Source organism: Arvicanthis niloticus, chromosome 2 (assembly GCF_011762505.2).
Source record: "Arvicanthis niloticus isolate mArvNil1 chromosome 2, mArvNil1.pat.X, whole genome shotgun sequence".
Classification (NCBI taxonomy): domain Eukaryota; kingdom Metazoa; phylum Chordata; class Mammalia; order Rodentia; family Muridae; genus Arvicanthis; species Arvicanthis niloticus.
Genome location: NC_047659.1, coordinates 36,204,170 through 36,223,975, shown reverse-complemented (window position 1 = coordinate 36,223,975; position 19,806 = coordinate 36,204,170). Strand labels below are relative to the sequence as shown.

The 19,806-nt window shown below is 37.6% G+C and overlaps 1 protein-coding gene across 15 annotated transcripts in view; it reads left to right on the top strand.

Moving 5' to 3' along the window:
- Positions 1-19,806, top strand: part of Baz2b (bromodomain adjacent to zinc finger domain 2B) — a 291,302-nt gene that overhangs the window by 234,410 nt on the left and 37,086 nt on the right. For 13 of the 15 annotated variants that reach the window (XM_076928795.1, XM_076928797.1, XM_076928807.1 and 10 more), the window contains 6 exons: positions 982-1,273; positions 2,560-2,616; positions 3,419-3,527; positions 13,003-13,213; positions 15,130-15,222; positions 15,335-15,396. In XM_076928795.1, coding sequence (XP_076784910.1) covers positions 982-1,273; positions 2,560-2,616; positions 3,419-3,527; positions 13,003-13,213; positions 15,130-15,222; positions 15,335-15,396 — 824 coding nt within the window. Of the gene's footprint in view, positions 1-981; positions 1,274-2,555; positions 2,617-3,418; positions 3,528-13,002; positions 13,214-15,129; positions 15,223-15,334; positions 15,397-19,806 lie in introns of all 15 variants that reach the window. The other 2 variants (XM_034494127.2, XM_034494139.2) reach the window with 2 other exon arrangements.

The window sequence follows — 19,806 nt, the reverse complement described above, 5'->3', positions numbered from 1 at the left end:
AAAATGAAAGATAACTTAAAATATAAATACAGAAATTATATAAATATGTATGTATTTATGTTTGTATGGGATTTGTTACTGATCTGTCAGAATTTTTGTTAGTAAAACTAATGGATAAGAAAACAGTCATTATACAATTTAACATTCTAATGATGAAAAGATCCTGAAAGGCAGTCTGTCTATATTCAGGACTTTTTAAAAACTAGATTTTATCGAGTCCCAGTGTGGGCAATAGAACCAGACCAAACAGTGCCACCTGGATGCTGTCTGGGCACCTTTATGACACAGTCCTGTGTTTATCCAGTCTTTAATCCAGTCTTGTATGTCACATGTCTAGAGGAGTATGTGCTAACTAACATGTGTATTAACTTCACAGACTTCACAATCAGAACAGACCTGCTTCCCTTAGCTTGTCTCTTGTCTTACCACAGTTACTTCTGTGAGCATAGTTTATGAGTCTTTCAAAGCCTGATGTCTTTACCTGAATTGAAAAACTACAACTAAGAAAGCAAAACCAGAACCAAAACCACTCCCTAGAAAACTATGTGTTTTAATTTAATACAGAGTCCCAGATGGAAAGTTGATGGTGGTTCCAGGACAGGGAGCTGAACATGGAGACTCTGTAACTAACCCTGGCGCCTGCCAGTGTCCCCTCTGCTACCCACAGTTTCTCCATTTGGTGTGAAGTAATTCCAAAAGCCCTAAGCAGAACTGGAGTATCAGTAGTACCACGTGGGGACTTTTTATGATTTAAATGTTAAAACTGATGGTTTGGAGAGAGATTTAAGGAACTGTAGTTTACACACACTTTCTTCAAATAGCTTATAAGCTGGTAATTTTGATGTCTTCGCTTCCTCTTGGGAAATTGCTTCCTTGAATCTTCAGTTGCAAACAGTTGCTCTGAAATACTCCCTTAGGTGCAAACTGCCTGTGCTTGGTTATGACCTAGTTATAATATACCAGTGCTTCTTTACTTCCCAGAATCAGATAGTAATTCAGAATCAGATTCAGAAGGCTCAGAAGACGACGATGAGAAAGACCAGGAGGAATCAGATAGTGACACTGAAGGCGAGAAACCTGCCGCGAACCTGACTCAGACAAGCTCCTCTGCCAAAAGCCCTCCCTCCAGTCTCACAGCGCACTCAGCACCTCACAACCTCCACATAGGAAGCCCCCCAGGCTCTGCTCCTGCTGCCCTGTGCTCTGAGTCCCAGCCTCCTGCTTTTCTTGGCACTTCTTCTTCCACACTCACTTCAAGTCCACACTCTGGTACCTACAGTTTATTTTTATCGATGTAATGTAAAAGTCAGACTGCAGTGAGGATTGCTATTTGCACAGGTTTCTGGATACAATCTCATTGTAGTCATATGTTGTGTCTAGATTTTAACCACTGAACCATCTCTCCAGCCCCCAAATAGTTTATTTATTTTTAAGTGCGTTAGTATTTTGCCCCTGGAACTAGAGTCACAGACAGTTATAAGCTGTCATGTGGGTGCTGAGAATTGAACCCAAGTCTTTGGAAGAGCAACCAGTGCTCTTAACCAACATCTAGATTTTAAATTGACCAAGAAACATGTATTTTAAAAGATTTAATCCATTGCCTGATATTTTAATTTTCCCTTTGATTTCTATTTTAAGATTATAATTAATGATTCCTCTTGATTTTTGAATTCTTTCTTTTTTTATGTTCATCCTTTATTTTAGACTTGGATTTTTTTTGTGCTTTATATGAAATGACTTGGACAATTAAATGCCTACATACTCACTGTAAAGTAGCGTAAATCGTATTTTTGAGTGCATGGCATTCTTAGTAGCATATGATCCTTTTACATAGTTGATTTGTCTACAGACTTGTCGGCATTCTCCATTTCACAATCCAATATTGATACTCTTTATTCTCATTAAATATCTAAGAAAGTATGGGTTTGTGTAGTTAAGTATTTAACTACTGTTTTGCTTAGTTTACTCTGATTGACACTTTCTAATCTTTGCTTTTATTTGCTTTAATAAACAAGCATGATGCCCTACTCATTCAATATATGTTGCTATTTGTGAAACCTATATGTTGCCTTTAAAATGCACATAATAACCACAGTCCTCTTCTGTGTGGCTTTAATTAATTAATTAAAAACCTGGTATTGTTTGGGGCCATGGATCTATACGCACAAAGTAATTAAATTGTCTTTAAATATTTGAGCCAACCTTTAAAATTTGTAGCAACTATCTGAAAAGTCATAGACTTCCAAATAACACAGTGAATGGGTTTTTGAAACATGGCATTTGTCCCTTCCCTCCTTATTGGCTCTTCTGCTAATTCTAAGTAGAAGGAAAGCTGCAGGGTCACTGCTGTAGAGAAAACCCAGTGTCTGATATAGGCCAGAAGGGGGGAAACTTGTTTTCTGTAGTATGCTCAGTTGAAAAACAACCAGAAACAATGCAGTTTTCATAAATATATGAATAATCTCTCATTAAAACATTTATAGAACAATTTCTGAACTGTCAGACAGCTGTCCTTTACACTGAGCATTTCATGTTCTGCTTGACTTTTCTTAAAGGTACATCCAAACGAAGAAGAGTGGCGGAGGAGCAGGAGCTGCGGATCCCTCTGGACTACGGGTAGGCACAGGAGGCTTTCCCTGTCAGGCCCTGCGTGTTTCCACAGACGTGCTTTTCCCTTCTCGCCTCTCTACATAGTTATTGATTAGAGAAGAAGAGCTACAAGGGACAAAATGTTGACTTCCAAGAAAACCGAAAGTATACCTAATATGAAGGTGATGAAGTAGATGCAGGGTTCAGAAGGGCTCCTGTGACTGAACCAGGAGCCAGTCACATGCCAAAAGCAGGAGCCATAGTATCAGTAGGCTACCAAGACAAAGGACAGTGAAGGATGTCTGAACAGCAGCAGTAGTCCAGGGAGATTAGTTTAACGGGTTCTAGTTATGCGTTTAGATAGCGTGCTCGGGCCGCAGACACAGAGAGGCGTGTGTATGCTATGCGTTTAGATAGCGTGCTCGGGCCGCAGACCCAGAGAGGCGTGTGTATGCTATGAGTTTAGATAGCGTGCTCGGGCCGCAGACACAGAGAGGCGTGTGTATGCTCTCCACACTCGGAGCTTTCTGCTCTTGAACAACTTACGTGTATTTCTGCACTACTCGAATGCTTCCTTCCAGCTGTGATTTCTATAATACATGACAGTTGAATGTTTCCAAGTCAAGTCTTTAATTTTGTTAATGAATTTGTTAGCTTAAAAACTGTAATCCATTTAAATAATAGTTGTATTTGGGTTATACGATTGTGTGTTTATTTTTGTTTTCATTTTTTAATGTTTTCTGAATAGCGTGTACTTTTTTCAACTTTTTAAAGTGATTATCTTTAAATTAAGTATCTTATAATGCTCTTTTTTCCCCTTAATCTGTAGCTGGCAGAGAGAGACAAGGGTGAGAAACTTTGGTGGGCGCCTTCCAGGAGAAGTTGCATACTATGCTCCGTGTGGGAAGAAGCTTAGGCAGTGCCCTGACATGATAAAGGTAAACACTGTTCTCCACCTTCTGCGCATTTGCTTCTGATTGAGCATGCTGATGCGGATGGAAATGCACTTCTTTGTCAGATGGAGTTCCTTGTTACAAAGTGGTCTCTTGTGTGGGTCCAATGTGCTCAACCTAAATTGCTCTCTCAAATAGAGCCTCTTCATGGAATTTGCAAAACATTAATGTCTTGAAAGCTAGCTGCACATCAAATTAAGACCTGAGGCAGAAAAGCGTGATTTTTTTTTTTTTTTCCAGTATCTCAGCAGCAGTGACTGGAGTAATGGATGTGACAAAGGGCAACTTTAGTGTCAGTATAAAACTAGGAAAGGCTTCAATGGGCCACAGGACCCACCTTTTCAAGAAGTCTGAACCAGAACCAGTACTTTAACCTAAGTGAAATAAACCTCTCTACTCTAGAAAGTGACCTCTCGTAACTCACTCATGCAGTTAGACACACCATGTCCTGATGGTCATTCACCAAGACCTTGTACGGTCTAAGTCATAGAAAGCTTTGTTATAGTAGATGTTTTTCATATTCAAGTAAACTTTTCTGCTTATTAATTGCACCAACAATTTTGTACTTTATGCAAGTATAAGAAATCTGTAGTGTTAGAGTGAAGTTTAGAAAAACCAGTCTGAATAGGCAATTCATGAATGAGACATTGTAAAGAGAGTTTGGAAAGCCACGTGGCGCATGGACAGGATCTGGTCCATTTGATCACACCATGTTGTGTGATCCATTGTTACCTTTTTTTTTTTTTTTTTCTTTTTTTAAATTTGTTAAGTCGAGATCCTTTGTATTTGGTGAGTAGAAATTCTGATGTTTTATAGGAATTTACCTTTAAATCCATTATGCACATTTCTGAATATATCACCACAGTTCACATTGAACTTGGGGAGTTAAGTGTACAGCCTTATACTCATTCTCTAAAAATAACTTCCAAGAAAGCTTCCCTCACCTCTGTGATCTCTCCTTAGAGACTGTCCCTTTGCCCCTGACTTATATTTACCTGTAAATGTTTATCAACTTCCTGTTACCATTTCTGAGCCCCATTGACAAAGTCTCTGATTTAGGGAGTGGTGAAACGTAAATTCTTGTTAGCCATTTTCATTCGACTTTATTTATCACATACAGACAACAATATTTCTGCCTCATGATATTTTGGCAAGTTAACATGAGATAACATGCAAGAAAATGTTTCACATAGGTTCACATGCTTAGCAAAGTAGAGAAGACACTTCTTGATTGAGGCTCTTCCTCTTTGGACCAATTTTAAAGCACAGAAATATTTTTGTTTTTTGTTTCCTTTTGTTTTGCTTCATTTTGTTTTGGGTTTTTGAAACAGGGTTTCTCTATGTAGTCCTGGCTGTCCTGGAACTCACTGTTTTATTTATTTTTCAGGAACTATTATTTTCTTTGTTTAAAGGGAGGGGTTTCTTTCTTGTCCTAGACTTTAATGCAGGGCCTTAGATTGCTGAGAAGATTAAGCAAATCCTACCCAGGTCACATAGCCACAGTATAGCAGGGCTATCAGTGAGAAAGGGTGTGTGTGTCAGCAAGTGAGCAAGCAAGCCAGAGCCGAGGACTTGGAAACGTGCTTCTTGCACTTATACAGACCCTTTGCCCATTGTCCGAGAGTCACGTGCGCTGTTCAACTTCATTGTCTCCTTAGTGCTAATTTTATAAGACCACAAAATTGTGATTTTTTTTTTCAAATTTCTGCATATAAATGTATTTTTAGGGTTTCTTATTTGAATTATCATTTAAATTTAATTTTTTATTTCATCCCAGTTTGTCACCAGATTTCTTTTAGACTTAATGAGCTGCAGTGCTTTTTAATACACTCCCCACATAGTGATTTAATTAGTCACAAACATTTTGAAAGGCAAAAACATTTAGAAATTCTTATTTTTGATCTTTGGTTCATGTTTCAGATCTTTACTTGTTTTATTTATGACAGAGTCATCTTTATGGTTTTTTTTTTTTTCTCACTAGATCTTTGTTCTGAGAGGAAAGCTAATTGCTATTCAATACATGAAGGATTTTTGTTATTGTATCAATAATAATTAGACTTAATCTATAAAGCCTCATTACACAGAGCAGAATGTTCTTTGATATTCATTCACTTTTTATTAAACACAATCAGTGTTCCTCCAAATGCATGGTGTCTTGTTGAAATCAATTCCACTTAAGAACTTAGATGAGTTACTGAAGCTGTAACATGCTCAGCTGACAAATTTTCAGAGACTGCGCAGGGAAGATAACACAAATTCTGAGACCACTTTTTAGTTCAGAAGAAAATTAGTAAGTGAAATTTATCTTTAAGGTCCTTTGAGAGAGCTGTGATTAAATGTATACAATAAAATGTTTTACTTAATGAATTAGAAATGTGCATGCTTTCACAATTCTTAGAGGTGAAAAGCCATATATATTTCTTTATGTTGTTACTTATATGTTTAAGCATTGGAGTAATTGGAGATTTGTATAATTATGTAATAATTTTCTATGAAAATTAACAGGTGTTATAATTTTGTTAGAGTACCTGACATCAAGAATTTTTTTTCTTTTAGTGATGAAAACTGAGATGTAAACCCAAAGCTGTTTCATACCATTTCTCAGACTCGACCTAGGCTGCCCTCTGACATTGCCTTTTTGAACTCAGTCTCTATACACATTCTTTTTGACCACTGTTGTGTCCCAGGGGCTACCCATTGAGTAACTTGTAGGCATGATGTTCCTGTAGTTATAAACATTCACAAAGGACTTGATCTTTAAGCTCTTGGTTATTTTCTTCTTGGCCATGACAGTTATGTTTTGGACTTTTGGTCAGTTGCAGGCACTGTGGCATACATAGCAATAGGGATGGTCTGTGGTGTGATCATCAATTTCCTTTGTGATAAAGGTTTTGCACTGGTGTAGCATCCAACCAAGACCTATACTGCATTCCCAGATTTCCTGAACTTGTCCAGTTCAGCAGCCACCAGCAAGCACAAAGCAGGAAGGGAATTTGATTAGCTAACATTTTGGAGGATATTGTTTGGCACAAATGCACTCTTGTTACACAATAGTAATTGTGTGTATATATATTTGTAACATTATACAAATTGTATAGAAGTTTAATAGCTAATCTTATACTTTAAAAAAAAATTATATATACCAAAAGGAGCCTAGTATGGCATTATATCCCTAAAATCCCCACAGTCCATGAGAAAGAAGGAAAGATTGCAGATTTGAGGCAGTCCTGGTCTTCATATTGGATCTGTGTCTTAAAGCATAACAATAACAGTAAAATCCAAAACAGTGGGAAAAAAAAATATATCAAAATTGATCATGGCTTTGATTGATGGTAATTTCTGCTAGAAGATAATGTTTGAAGTAATAAAAATATAATTTTGTAAATTTGGCTATTTTTATTCAATATTCAGGAGCTTAAGATAGTAATTATATATGTGTTTGTCAATAGCAAACATTTGTTGAAAATAGTGATTGTGTATATTACAAGATAAGCAGTGAGAGCCATTTTAAGTGTGTCAAAATGTAAGTGAAGAACAACACTATAATAGTTATCTTTTAAACAACTAGAACAGATGTGCTTTATTCAGGAGAAGTAGGCTATAAAAGGAAGGAGACCAAACAAACTTTTATTCATTAAGCGTTCTGTCTGCGTCCACAGATAAGGTGAAAGCTCAGTAGGACCAGCAAATGGTTAGCCTTGTGCTAGCCAGATTTCAAGTGCTCTTATCAATTTTTCATAAAATCCCACCTTTAGGGGTGCTTGACTTCCTTTAGCAAGCAGTGGTGCTCTGAAGGTCAGTCTCTGCCAGTGGCTGCCTCTGCTCAATCTCTCACTTTGGCCTCCGTGCCAAGCTTGGAAAGGATGCCAGTAGATTTGTCTTTACAGAGTTCTGTTCCGTTGCATCATAAAAACGTGTCGATCCTTACGTTTGTCATCAGTTTTATTTTATTTCACTGGTTTTGGTTACCAAAGTAATAGAAATGTTTGTGCTGGCCCAGTTTTGGTAAGTTTGGAAGAGTTACTCCTTTTATCCACATTTACCTCTAGGAATATAGGAAGGCCTCACAGTGAGACGCCATAGCTGTTGACAAGGATTGTTTTCAAATGTCTGGTGATGCACTCTGATCAGTATTTGTGTGAACTGTAGTAGCTAAGAATAGCTTTAAAAAATGATTCCATATTATTCACTGAGTAAGTTCAGAGGCATTTAGGACATTGGATGTCTACTCTAATTCAGTCTAAGAAAAAATGAAACAAACAAAAAAACAGTAAAAAACTGCCTGGAAAGGGGGTGAGGGGAGAGGAAAGATGTACAGAGAAGTGAGTAGTCATGATTCAGAAACTTTCTGAGATGGTTTTTGAAGCATTCTATCTAATGGCATAATGCCATAAGAAAAGTAAAATGGGTTTCTTTCAGAAAACGGCCATTTTAAAAATCACTTTATAAGTATTTATGACAAGTTATGTCCCCAAATTTTCCCCAAAGACATTTTTTTCCACAAAGGAAATTGTGAACATGCCTGTTTCTGTAGAAATGGAGTAGAAAATATAAATTTGAAGAAAAAACTAATTTCAATGGAGAAACCAAATAGTTCATTAAAATACAAGTTACAAAGAAGCATCTTATTACCTGATGAATATCATACCAATCTGCTGGGTCCAGCTACAATGAAAAGGCAGTAAAAGAAGCCATTGTAATTAATGGGCAACACTTCATCTTAGGCACAATTATATAGTGATGATAATTATTTTAAATTAAGTGAAGAACTAAAGACTGGGAGTCAACAACCAGAGTTCTAATCCAGCTCTGCTGTTAACTGCCACCCCTGTACAACCTAGCCTTAGCACATATGGACTCTGGGAACATGACCAATCAGCACGGACAGGGTGGGAGTCTGGAGATTTATGTCAGTGATTTACCAGGTAGGATTGTAGTGCCTAAGCCCACATGTGGGGCTATGGAAGGCCATCCTGAGTCACCTTAAAGTCAGTTCTTATTTTCAAATCCTTTCTTTTCTGGACTAAACACAGAAATCACTCAGTGATCATGGATGTAATCATTGAGACAGCATAATCAAAGTGTCTTTCTCCACTCTGTTTAGTGGGTGGCACCCCTCTTCTCCCAGACAAGGCTATTCTTGGTCTTGAATAGCTGTTAAATGCTACTCAAAACAGTGTGTAGCACTGATGGGCTGTGTAGCTAGGAGAGACCAAGACTTCCCAGTGCCCTTCCTGTGAACTACATCAAGTTCAGTGTTACTTGGGAAGTAGGAAGCAACGGAAAAGAGACACCAGGCATAGGAAACCCCAACAGAATCTCACTTTTCATAATATTAATTTTAGCATTTTAGTTAAATTATAAGTTGTGAAAAATCTTTTGAAAAGTATTTGCTACATGTGCTTTGCTCATGTCCTGTGACTTTCTTAGAAGTTTAGCCCATGCCACTCAGTATCTCATGTCATGGCGAAGCACTAATTCGTATTTAATTCCCTCACCTGGGATGGAAATCCATATACCAGGTCTTTCACATCCCTCCCCTTCTTAATTAGACAGATGGCTCAAAACTTGAGCACTTGCTGCTCTTGCACAGGACCTGGGCTCAGTTCCCAGCATCTACATGGCAGCTCATAACCACAGATGACTCAAGTTCCAGGGGATCCTGCACCACCTTCTGCCTCTGTGAGCACCAGGCATGCGTGCAGTACACATATATAGGGACTGGCAAACATCCATAAACATAAAATAAGTTAAAAAAAATGATCCTTTTTCTTTTAGGTATGACATTCTGAGTACTTCATATAAGCTATTGGAAAGTAAGAGATTCTGAAAATGCACTTTCAGAGGGAAGCTTTTGTTTTGTTTTTAAGTTATTTTTAAGCTATTGTTAAATTTATTTAAAAATGTTTATGGATAAGTCTGGTAAATAATCTATTCGATAAATGACTAAGAGTTCTAAAATTGTCACAACAAATGCCTTAATCTAGATTTCAACCATAGACCTCAGTTAGCTTCCTTCCAAGAGACAAGGATGTAAGATGATAAAGACCCCATTCATGCCAGGTATGGTGTGGTGGAGCAGACCTTTAGCCCCAGGAGAGACAGATGGTTGAATTTGAAGCCAGCATGATCTACAAAATAATTTCCAAGCCAAGCAAACAGGATCCTCTGTGGGGTGGGGGTGGGGGGGTAGGGGAAACCCTCATTCAATTAGAAAGTACCAGCATCTCAAGTGTTAACTTGGAAAATCAGCTTTTGGAGGAATGGATGGAATTTTAGCTCCACACTAGTGTCTTAGTGATACTGAAGTAATTGTCACCTAAGTGGTGTGGTCCTGAATTACCCACACTAGTGGAGCTGACCCTCGAGGACATTTTTAATCTGCTGTTGTTCTGGGCCTGGAGAGATGGTTTCACAGTAGGATCACTAGCTACTTTTCAAGAGTCTCAGGGTCTGATTCCCAGCACCCAAATGATGGCTACAACCATATTGTAACTTCAGCTCCAGGGCATCCAGTACCCTTTGCAGGTACCATATGTGGTACCCATACATCAGACAAAACACCTGTTTGTGCACATAAAATTTTTTTCTAAAAAGATTTATTTATTTTATGTATGTGAGTACACTGGAGCTGTCTTCAGACACACCAGAAGAGGGCATCAGATCCCATTACAGATGGTTGTGAGCCACCGTGTGGTTACTGGGAATTGAACTCAGGACCTCTGGAAGAGCAGTCAGTGCTCTTAACTGCTGAGCCATCTCTACAGACCCCTTAAAAAAAAAAAAAAAAAAAAAAAAAAAAAAAAAAAAAAATTAATGCTGTTTTTTTGGACTGGAAAGATGAATTAGTGAGGAAGGGAACTCAGGAACCCAGGTCATGGTTGATGAAACGAGCTAGTGTGATACTCAACACACAAACATGGTAATAAGTAAGACACTTTTAAAGCTTAGAAACGCTGTGCTTTTAAAGCTTAGAAACGCTGTGCCTTTCCTCTCAGGGAAGGGATTCTGGGTATTTTACAGTGTACCACACAACACATACTTAGTCTGACTCTAAAAAGAATCCACGTTTGTTGTTTGACAGAATAGTGTTCCTACTGTGTATTTCCTGTATATGTTACTCATGTTGTTCAGTCTTCTTAAATGAAATGGGCTATACATTAGTAATGCCCAGAAAAGGGGTTGTAAAATAATAAATATAATCTTTGACCATCTCCATGATATCATCTCTTTTTATAAGTATCTTAAATCTTAATCATGAAAGATTATTTTTAGGAAATACTTTTTTTGTAAACCTTAAAAATTAACGGGGGGGGGGGGGGGGGGGGGAGGAAACAACGTTTTCTGCTAATGCTGGTAACCAAAAGCCAATCTCTCATGTAAGCTAACTTTTTAACTATAACTTCTGACTCACAAACTAGTTTACATGGACCAAGTATTAAGAACTAAATTTGATGTTCCTATAGAAGTGGTTACCAAGAGAGAGCCAAGCTCTAAGTTATGCTCTCACCCACAGCTATTTGTCTGTTAAAGAATTAAAGTTGTAATATAAGCCTGAGATCTCCTAACCATTCTTTTCTTGTTTTCTGAATCCCAAGAGTTGGGTGATACTATATCTAACACAGTGTATGCAGTCTCCTTAAAAAGTATTTGTTTTCTGAACTCCAAGGGCACAGATGTAAGCCAGACACCAACATACTCTCTTTTTTGACTCAAGCAGATTTTCCTGAGTAGCTTTAAAAGTAATTACATAACAATTATACTTGAATAAGAAAAGGTAATCATATAAGATCGTTAAATATTGGCTTGAAACAGATTTTTCTATTAATCAGATACTTTAAAGAGAATGCACAATTTTACAGACTCCTTAATATGCTTTCTTGTGATGCTGTCACAAATGTCACTTGTATTTATTTATTTTGTGATCTGTGTGATATGTGATGCCTAAAATTGTAATCATGAAGTGAAAACCTAACCTAACAATATGCTTCCCTCGATGGTGAGCACAGTCCACCTAACCTAACTGTGCTGGTGGCTTTCTTCTGATGTCGTATGTGGCCTGAAGTGCAGTCAGTAGAATTGTCAGTTCTGTTGACTTTATTTTAATTTTTAGGGGGAAAAATTTTAACATTCTAATTACTGAAGAAAGAGCTAGTGTTCGATACTGCTTTTAGCAAGCAGAAGTGGAATATAGACACTAGTTTTTTTTCGTCACAAGTTTGGCTTGATATAATTCTAAACGTTGTGATCAGTCATTCATCAACTTATATAGTTTATATGTACATATCAAAAGATATAAACATGTCTTTGTAAATCAGATAGAAAGTCAAAAGCATGTCATGTCACAGTGTAATAGTTTGGGGGTTGTTTTTAGATTGGATCACAGTTTTTTCCCTTGCTTTCTCTGTACCCGTAACCTCAGTGGTTTGGATCTGTGAGCTGTTATAGAAGGACAGTAAAGAGCTCTATGAGTTAGAGATGTTGTGAAGATCAAGGTGTATAATGCCTTCAGAGTGCCTGAAACAAAACCGGCCTTGTCCTGTGAATTTGTATCTATTTGCTTTCTACTCTTTTACCAAGTATATTTGTAATTAACAGGTTCAGTCTTTGTACTTAAATAGTTGGGTTTTTGTTCTTGATGTTTTCAAACTTCAGTATGTTTTACAATTTTCAGTTTTTTACAATCTCAATAGTTTGTTTGAATTGATTGCCATTTGAAGCTGATAAATTGATACACCTTTTAAAGTCTACTTAATTTTCCTGTATTATTCATTAGACTTGCCATAATTTGTTGAAGAGGCCAAATTATTGGTTGATTCCCTACAGACTGGATTTCATGGGTATTTTCAAGAGATGCTTCTCATCCAATCTTGCCTTTGAAGTTATGGTGATTAAATCTAGAATCATGATCAAATCAGGGTTTGCCTGGGGGGTAGGAACAAGATCACAGGTGACATGAACCTCCCCTCTGGAGCCTGGTATTGGCCAGCTTGTCTCTTTTTGATGTAAGGCAACCATTCAAGAGCAACTGTTATTTCATTAATAATTATAATAGGCTAATATTTTAACTTTCTCTTTCATGTATTAGCTATAATATTTATATAGGAGAAAGTAACCCTCAATAACAATCTATAGGGACGTCATCACACAAATGATATTTTCAAATATCTACCAATTGTGGTAATTATATTCAGAAATGATGGTTATGTTATGTCTCTGTATGCCTATAAATATAGATACAAATCAGTCTATATTTAATTAAGGTATACATAATTTAAATAAGAATATTAAAGTTATACTGTAGACTATGAAAAATTTCTAATCTAAATTTAGTTTTTAAAAGTTAAATTTAATATCAGCCTTATAAATTAAAAAAAAACTGATTTTGACTAGAATTTTTTATTATGTTGATTCTCAGTTTTGTTTTGAATATTCACTTCTGTAAATTATTCCACAAAAGGGAATGCAGTGGTGTCTTTTGAAAGAAGAGGATGTCATTCCTCGTATCAGGGCAATCGACGGCCGAAGAGGAAGACCAGCCAATCCAGATAGACCCAGAGCAAGAGAGGAATCCAGGATGAAACGCCGGAAGGGTCGCCCTCCCAATGTCGGAAGTGCGGAATTCCTAGATAACACAGATGCAAAATTACTAAGGAAACTGCAGGCTCAAGGTAGGGAGTGCCCACTGTCTGTCACTAATGGTTATGTGGAAATCTAATAATCATCCTTCTGTTAGTTTTGAGTTGGGAGTGGTTGACAACTGCTCTCAAAGGAAACAGGGATCCCCGCAAGTTAAGTGGAGTTATTTGAGTGCGTATTTACTCACCCAAATACTTACAAGACTTACAAGAGTCTTATTTACTGATTCATCCTCTCTGCTGCACTACATTTGCAAAGCGTGTTGTTATGCTGCTAATTAAGACTTGGACAGAAAGGAATCAACCCACACTCGCTTGGCACACGCCCTAAGTTTGCATAGCCTTCCTACTGCGATAATCTTTTAACAGCGCCCAACTCCTTGAAGTGTACATGAGACTACATCAAAAATATGTGAATCTGTGAGGTAAATTTTGAGTCAGAGAACTCTGGTTACTGATAAGTAACCCCAGATGAAGTCTGGGCATGCATTTTTAGAATGCTCAAGTGGTCAATATATTTTAGAATGTCTGATGAGGGCACCAGAGAGTGTATTTATTAAGCTTAACCTTTCCCAAAGTGATGGACATGTACTTATTAGTGAGCGTTATACTTCCATTGTCATAGAGCTGTTCCTGTGACACAGGAAGACTCACATAAGCTGGGTGTGCTGCTGTGGGGTCTGTGCTATTTTGTAGAAAGGCAAAGCCTCTTTGGGCTGTCTTAAGCTTCTCTTGTGTAAATGTCTTGAACATGTAAAAATATTTGTACAGAAAAATTACAGCTTAAATTTTCAGTTAAAATTGTTTAAATAGCTATCAGGATTTTGTGTCTTTACAAGAATTGTTTATCTCTATAACAAAAATTAGAAAACATACATAAAATGTAATTCTGTTCATTGTAAATACATCATAATCCATGGAAAAGGCTCACAAAACAAATTACTTTAAAAGCAAGCTCTTATTCTCACTCATCATGGATTGTCTTTCTAGAAATGTGTGCACACATGCGAACATGTAAGCCTCAGTGTTTCTGAAAAGCTTCTTCCGAGGCATACTCTACGAGTAGCACTGAATAAAGCTCTCTCGTGTAATAAAGCTTTATTCTTTCTCTGCTTTAATATAGTCAATTGTTTAATGTTATTTTGTTTATATTAAGACACTCATATATTAAGAGACAAGCATGAATTTAAACATTGAAGTTTTAAAAATTGCACTTTCAATTATTTTTTCTCTATGTGCACACATGTGTGTAAATATATGCGTACAACAGCACATGTGTGGAGGTCAGAGGACTGTTTTCTAATTACATGTACTTTTCAACCTAAGACCAAGTTAAGTCTTTAGTCTACAATTCAGAAAAACAAATCCATTCAGTTTGGAAATATTAAAATATTAAAATTTAAATATTGAAATGTATTTGTCTTGTTATTATTATGATACTCTTCTAGCCGTTCATTAGCCGAGGTGGCTTTATGTGTCAGTTTAGAGGTGTTTATTTCTATGGTATTTACAATATAGGAGATCTTTTGCATAACTCAGAAAGTTTGAATGCCTGTGTTTTCCAAATCCTGAACATTATTGGGAGCTGGGAGTGTATTTTATCTGTTGTTTTATCTTCCAGTAGCACCTATAGTTTGCTCCATAAAAACAGACACTAATGTATGCATATCCCCCGTGTATCCACATCCTCTGGGTGCTGGGCCTTTCCAGGAGGGGAATGAGCACCTTTTCTACCAAACTGTTCTCCCCCCTGGTCTGTGTGTGTGTGTGTGTGTGTGTGTGTGTGTGTGTGTGTGTGTGTGTGCGCGCGCGCGCCTGCCCAGCCTTCTGAAGCACTGCATTGCTCATGGAGATGCAGCAGCAGTTTAGTTATTCTTTGAGAATTAGCAGATAGCTAAAGTTGTCAGTAATACCCTTTGAAATTTGTTTTTGCTTTTTTTTTCTTCCAGAAATAGCCAGACAAGCAGCACAAATAAAACTTTTGAGAAAACTTCAAAAGCAGGAACAAGCACGGGTTGCCAAAGAAGCTAAAAAACAACAAGGTAGGATACTTACATACATGAATTTGAAAGGTGGGAGCTGGGGATTCCTAAGAGGCTGCCCTTCCTCCTGTGTTTCTGGGATGACAAAGCATGCTTTGGTTCCTCTCAACAGCAATAATGGCTGCTGAAGAAAAGCGGAAGCAGAAAGAACAGATGAAGATTATGAAGCAGCAGGTATGTTCATGTGCTAGGGCGTACTTCTAAACAGGCCTTCCCTGTGAATCTCTGGTACATGTGCAAAGATGTGTGTATGTGCATGGGTCCCACTGGGATCTCCTATGCAGTTACTGTTGGGCGTACATGTCTGTCTGTTTAGAAAGGTGACACCTTCTGTTACTTAAGGTTTTTTTTTATTTAAAAATTTCTTACAGATTTATTTATATGTAAATGAGTATTTGCCTGCATGTATATGTTGTGCTATGTGTGTGCCTGGTGCTCACAAAGACCAGAAGAGGGCATGCTCTGTCATTGGCATTACAGATGGTTATGAGCCATCAGTGGGTCCTGGGACCTGAACTTCTACAGAAGCAACCAGTGTTTTTAACCCCTAAGCCATCTCGCCAGATGTTCTCATCCTTGCAAAGTGAACACTACTAACTGAGTCATTGTAACCCTCTTGGTTTTATTTTTACATTTTAATTGTATTTTAGAGTTTTATATACTAGTGCATTGAATTTTCATTACACCTATTCCTCCTTCCTCCCCTCCAATTTCTCCCCTGTCTTCTTCCCACGTGTGTGTATGTTATGTATATGTCATAGACATATATAGGCATATATACACACATACACACACACACACACACACATGTGATATCCACCTTTCTGAGTCTGACTAGTGCTATTCATATGTGCATGGGTATAGCATTGACTTTGGAGGCACAGGCCACATGCACAGGGGGCTTGTCCCTAAAAAAAATGGAGTCTCCCTCCTTTGAAAGCCACTGGCTCCCTATAGCTCTTAACTAAAAGTAAGGTCTTGTTAGCTTTTTCCACACCCATGCTTGGATGTCAACTGGTATGGTCTTGTAGGCAACCCTATTATTGAGTTCCTTTGATCTCTAAAAGAAGCTATTTTGATGCAGTCCCCTGGTGCACTGGTTCTTCCCTGATGACTCTGAGTGGAGTCATTGTCATAGACAGGGATGGGCACTACAGTCTGCAGTGTGACCGGCTGTGCTTTTCTGTAACTGCCTCCATATAATACAGAAACTTTTTTTTGAGGGTAAGAGGTGCAGTTGTTCAAAGATAAGTATTTAGAAGGCAGTTGCATACTGTATCAATTTAGCAAAATGGTAACAGAGCAACCCAGCCTGGAGAAGGGTGCCCTCTGCAGCAGCAGTGGTACCCAGCCTGGAGAAGGGTGCCCTCTGCAGCAGCAGTGGTACCAATTGAGAGTAACTGTCTGGTTACTGTCTGGTTCAACTGTCTGGTTCAACTAAGACCCATTCAGTAAGTGGGAACTCAGGTCTGGGAATACACACACACACACACACACACACACACACACACACACACACACAAGCTCAAGACCTCATTGATAGAAAGGTCATAGGCAAACCTCCAAGAACTTCCCTCATTATGTAAGTAACATTTATAAATATTTCAGTATTCTTGTAGACTTTGAGTTCAAGTTGGTACTCTGACAGATTTTTGGATTTTCTATCAGTGGAGAGGAGATACTGTTTGAACATCCAAGTTTTAATAGGAAATTTGGCTGTTTAAAGCATGCACAGGATTAGTGCCAGCAGGGTGGCTCACCAGGCAAAAGTGCTTGCTGCACAAGGTTGACTTGATTTCAACCCTTGGAAGCCACATAATGGAAGGTGCAGGTCAGTGTGGGCCATGTGCACCCCACACCTATAGCAATGGCCACACAATACATGTAATTGATTAAAATTAAGTAAATAGTAGACATACTATAGTAAAAAAAAGTAAATCTGTGTTCTAGAAGACAGCTTACCCTCATTTCTTCTGAATGTTCTCTGAGAGTATTTCCCACAATCCTCTCGTATCTATGTGGTCCCCTCCTTTCTACTTTTCAAAATTAATTTTGGTAAAATGAAATAATTTTCAAAATTGGCAGATTGTGAAAGGCCAGGGATTACTGTTAGTCCTAAGTGGAATCCCTGGCGTTACTATATACGAAGCTGCTAACCAGATTGTGTGGCTTGGAGTTGCCGTCCTCATCTCTAATGTTTCCTCCAGAATTAACTAAAGAAATGTGACCCAAGTGAATTCCTATAGAGTTGGAATTCAAAAGTTTCTAACTGGGGAACCCAGAGTTAAATGTGGGCTCTGTTGCTTAATGATTTGTGACCCTGCAGGAATCTTTCTGCCTCTCATGTCTCTCCATTTCCTTTATTGTAAAGGAGATAAGAATGGCTGGTTAGTAATTGGGACAGTGACGTGCCCTATGCCTTCCAATAAATGCTATATTCTTGAAATATGCATATAAAAGACCATAATTAAAACGCATTTTACCATAATTTAAAATCATAAGTTATAAACTTAAATTTCTTCCTTTGTTTTTTGTGACTACCAGATCTTGTGAGATTAACTGAAAATAAGTAAGCTAAGTAATGCATTTATTAACTTAAAGTATTGTAAATCTTTATTTAATAGTATGTATGCTTATAGTTTATTTTTAAGTAGAATACTGCCATTTTGATATGCTTTTCATAGCTTCTTTGATTTTATGTTGGCCAAAGATATATCAGATTATCTTACCACTTTAGATTCAGCTTTGAGATCTTAAAGTCAAGTGCCTGGGATGTAAACCTTCACATTCTCCACTGCTAATTAAAATAACATTAGACTTCAAAGCTTTTAGCAACAGTTTTGCTAAATAATGACCATTTTATTTTCTCTTACTGTAATTTATGTTTGAGTCTAGGTGTCTCTGTATTGCAGAGGCAGCCTTGTAGCTTGTATTGTTCTGCATCTGTCACCAGAATATTTGAGATTTCAAATGTGTGCCACGTGGCCCTGAAATGATTGTTGCAAGTTAGCATTGATCTAGAATAAAATAGAGTCTTGTTCTTCTCATTCTTTGGATATTTTTTACACAAAGATTGACAAAAAAAATCACCAGAATATTTTTTCACTGTCCTTTTTTACTATGTAATTTGAAAAAACCTTTTGCAATTTCATCCATGCATTCTAGCTAGAGTAACCCCAGCCTGTCTAATCTCCTTCCTACCCCATCACCCTACCAGTCCTTTTCCGACATTCTTGTCTTTTGTTTTTACTGCATGTTTGTTTTTGTTTTGGGTTTTCTGAGTTTAACTGAGATGTTCTGTGTGACTAAGTGGAACCCGGTGCCATGCCTTAGTGGTTACACAGCTGATGACAATGACTGCCTCTTTCCCAGAATCCATCAGTAGCCAGATTCACTGATTGTTGACCAATGCTATCTCGTGTAGGCACAATACAGGCAGCTATAGCTGCTGCAAGATCATTTTTGCACTGACTGTGCTATGTCCAGAGAACCACATTTTGCAAACCTCCAACCCATCCCAGCCCTGCCAGTGCTGGAGACGGAACCCAAGGCCGTGCTGCATAAGCACCTGACCACTATGGGAGCTACATGTCTCCCAACTCAACAAAGGTCCTTAAAGCATATTTTTTTTTTTTGCAAGATTGTGGAAGCATCACAATGAAGTAGAGTGAGCACAGTCACTGGAATGTGAGTCAAATATGACTCTTTGTATCTAAAGTATTTGTGTGTTAGAACTCAGTAGCCTCACATTTAAAACAAGAATATAGTTTTAACTGATAAAACTCTTAGATGATAAACAAGGTGTATATATTTTTAACCATCTCATTACATAGGTACATACTATTTTAAGAACTATATACAGCTTATAAATGATGTTAGTCTTTATACTGTCATATTGTTTGCACATAAACATCTGAGTGTATATAATACATATTTGGCAGTTAAGGTAAAGCTTTAAACTTAATATACTTAAGCCCCATTACTTTAGTCTTAAGAGTCTCTACCTATATCTGCACATGAGAGAATGGGACAGTGCTTTTCTGACTTAAGAGCACCCCCCTTTAAAAGTCTGTGATTTACAAGAACAGAAAATGTTCACCAAGAATATGTTTCCTCCATGCCAGGAGGTGGCACACATGCCTTCACTTCCATTGGCAGGGGCCAACAGAGTTCAGGGCCACACAGAGAAACCCTATCTCAAAAAATAAACAAGCAAAAACAGTCAGCTTCTAATACAAGTAAATAATTCAAATACCATCCTGCAGTCCGTTACCAAGAAAGAACAAACCTATCTATAAATGATATACCATAATTTTATAATGAATTAATACAATTTTATACTCCAATAAATTACTTACAGGAGATAACCAGCATATACAATACCTAAAATAGTGGCTATATTTTATAATTTGACAGTCACTTAAGTTAATATTTTTGATTTTTAAAATTACCCTCATAGCTGGATGTTGGTGGCGCATACCTTTAATCCCCACACTCAAGGGGCAGAGGCATCATTAAAAGCAAACTCATAGAGTGTGATGAGTCTTCTGAATCAGATCATTGATTCCTCAAATTTCATGATTG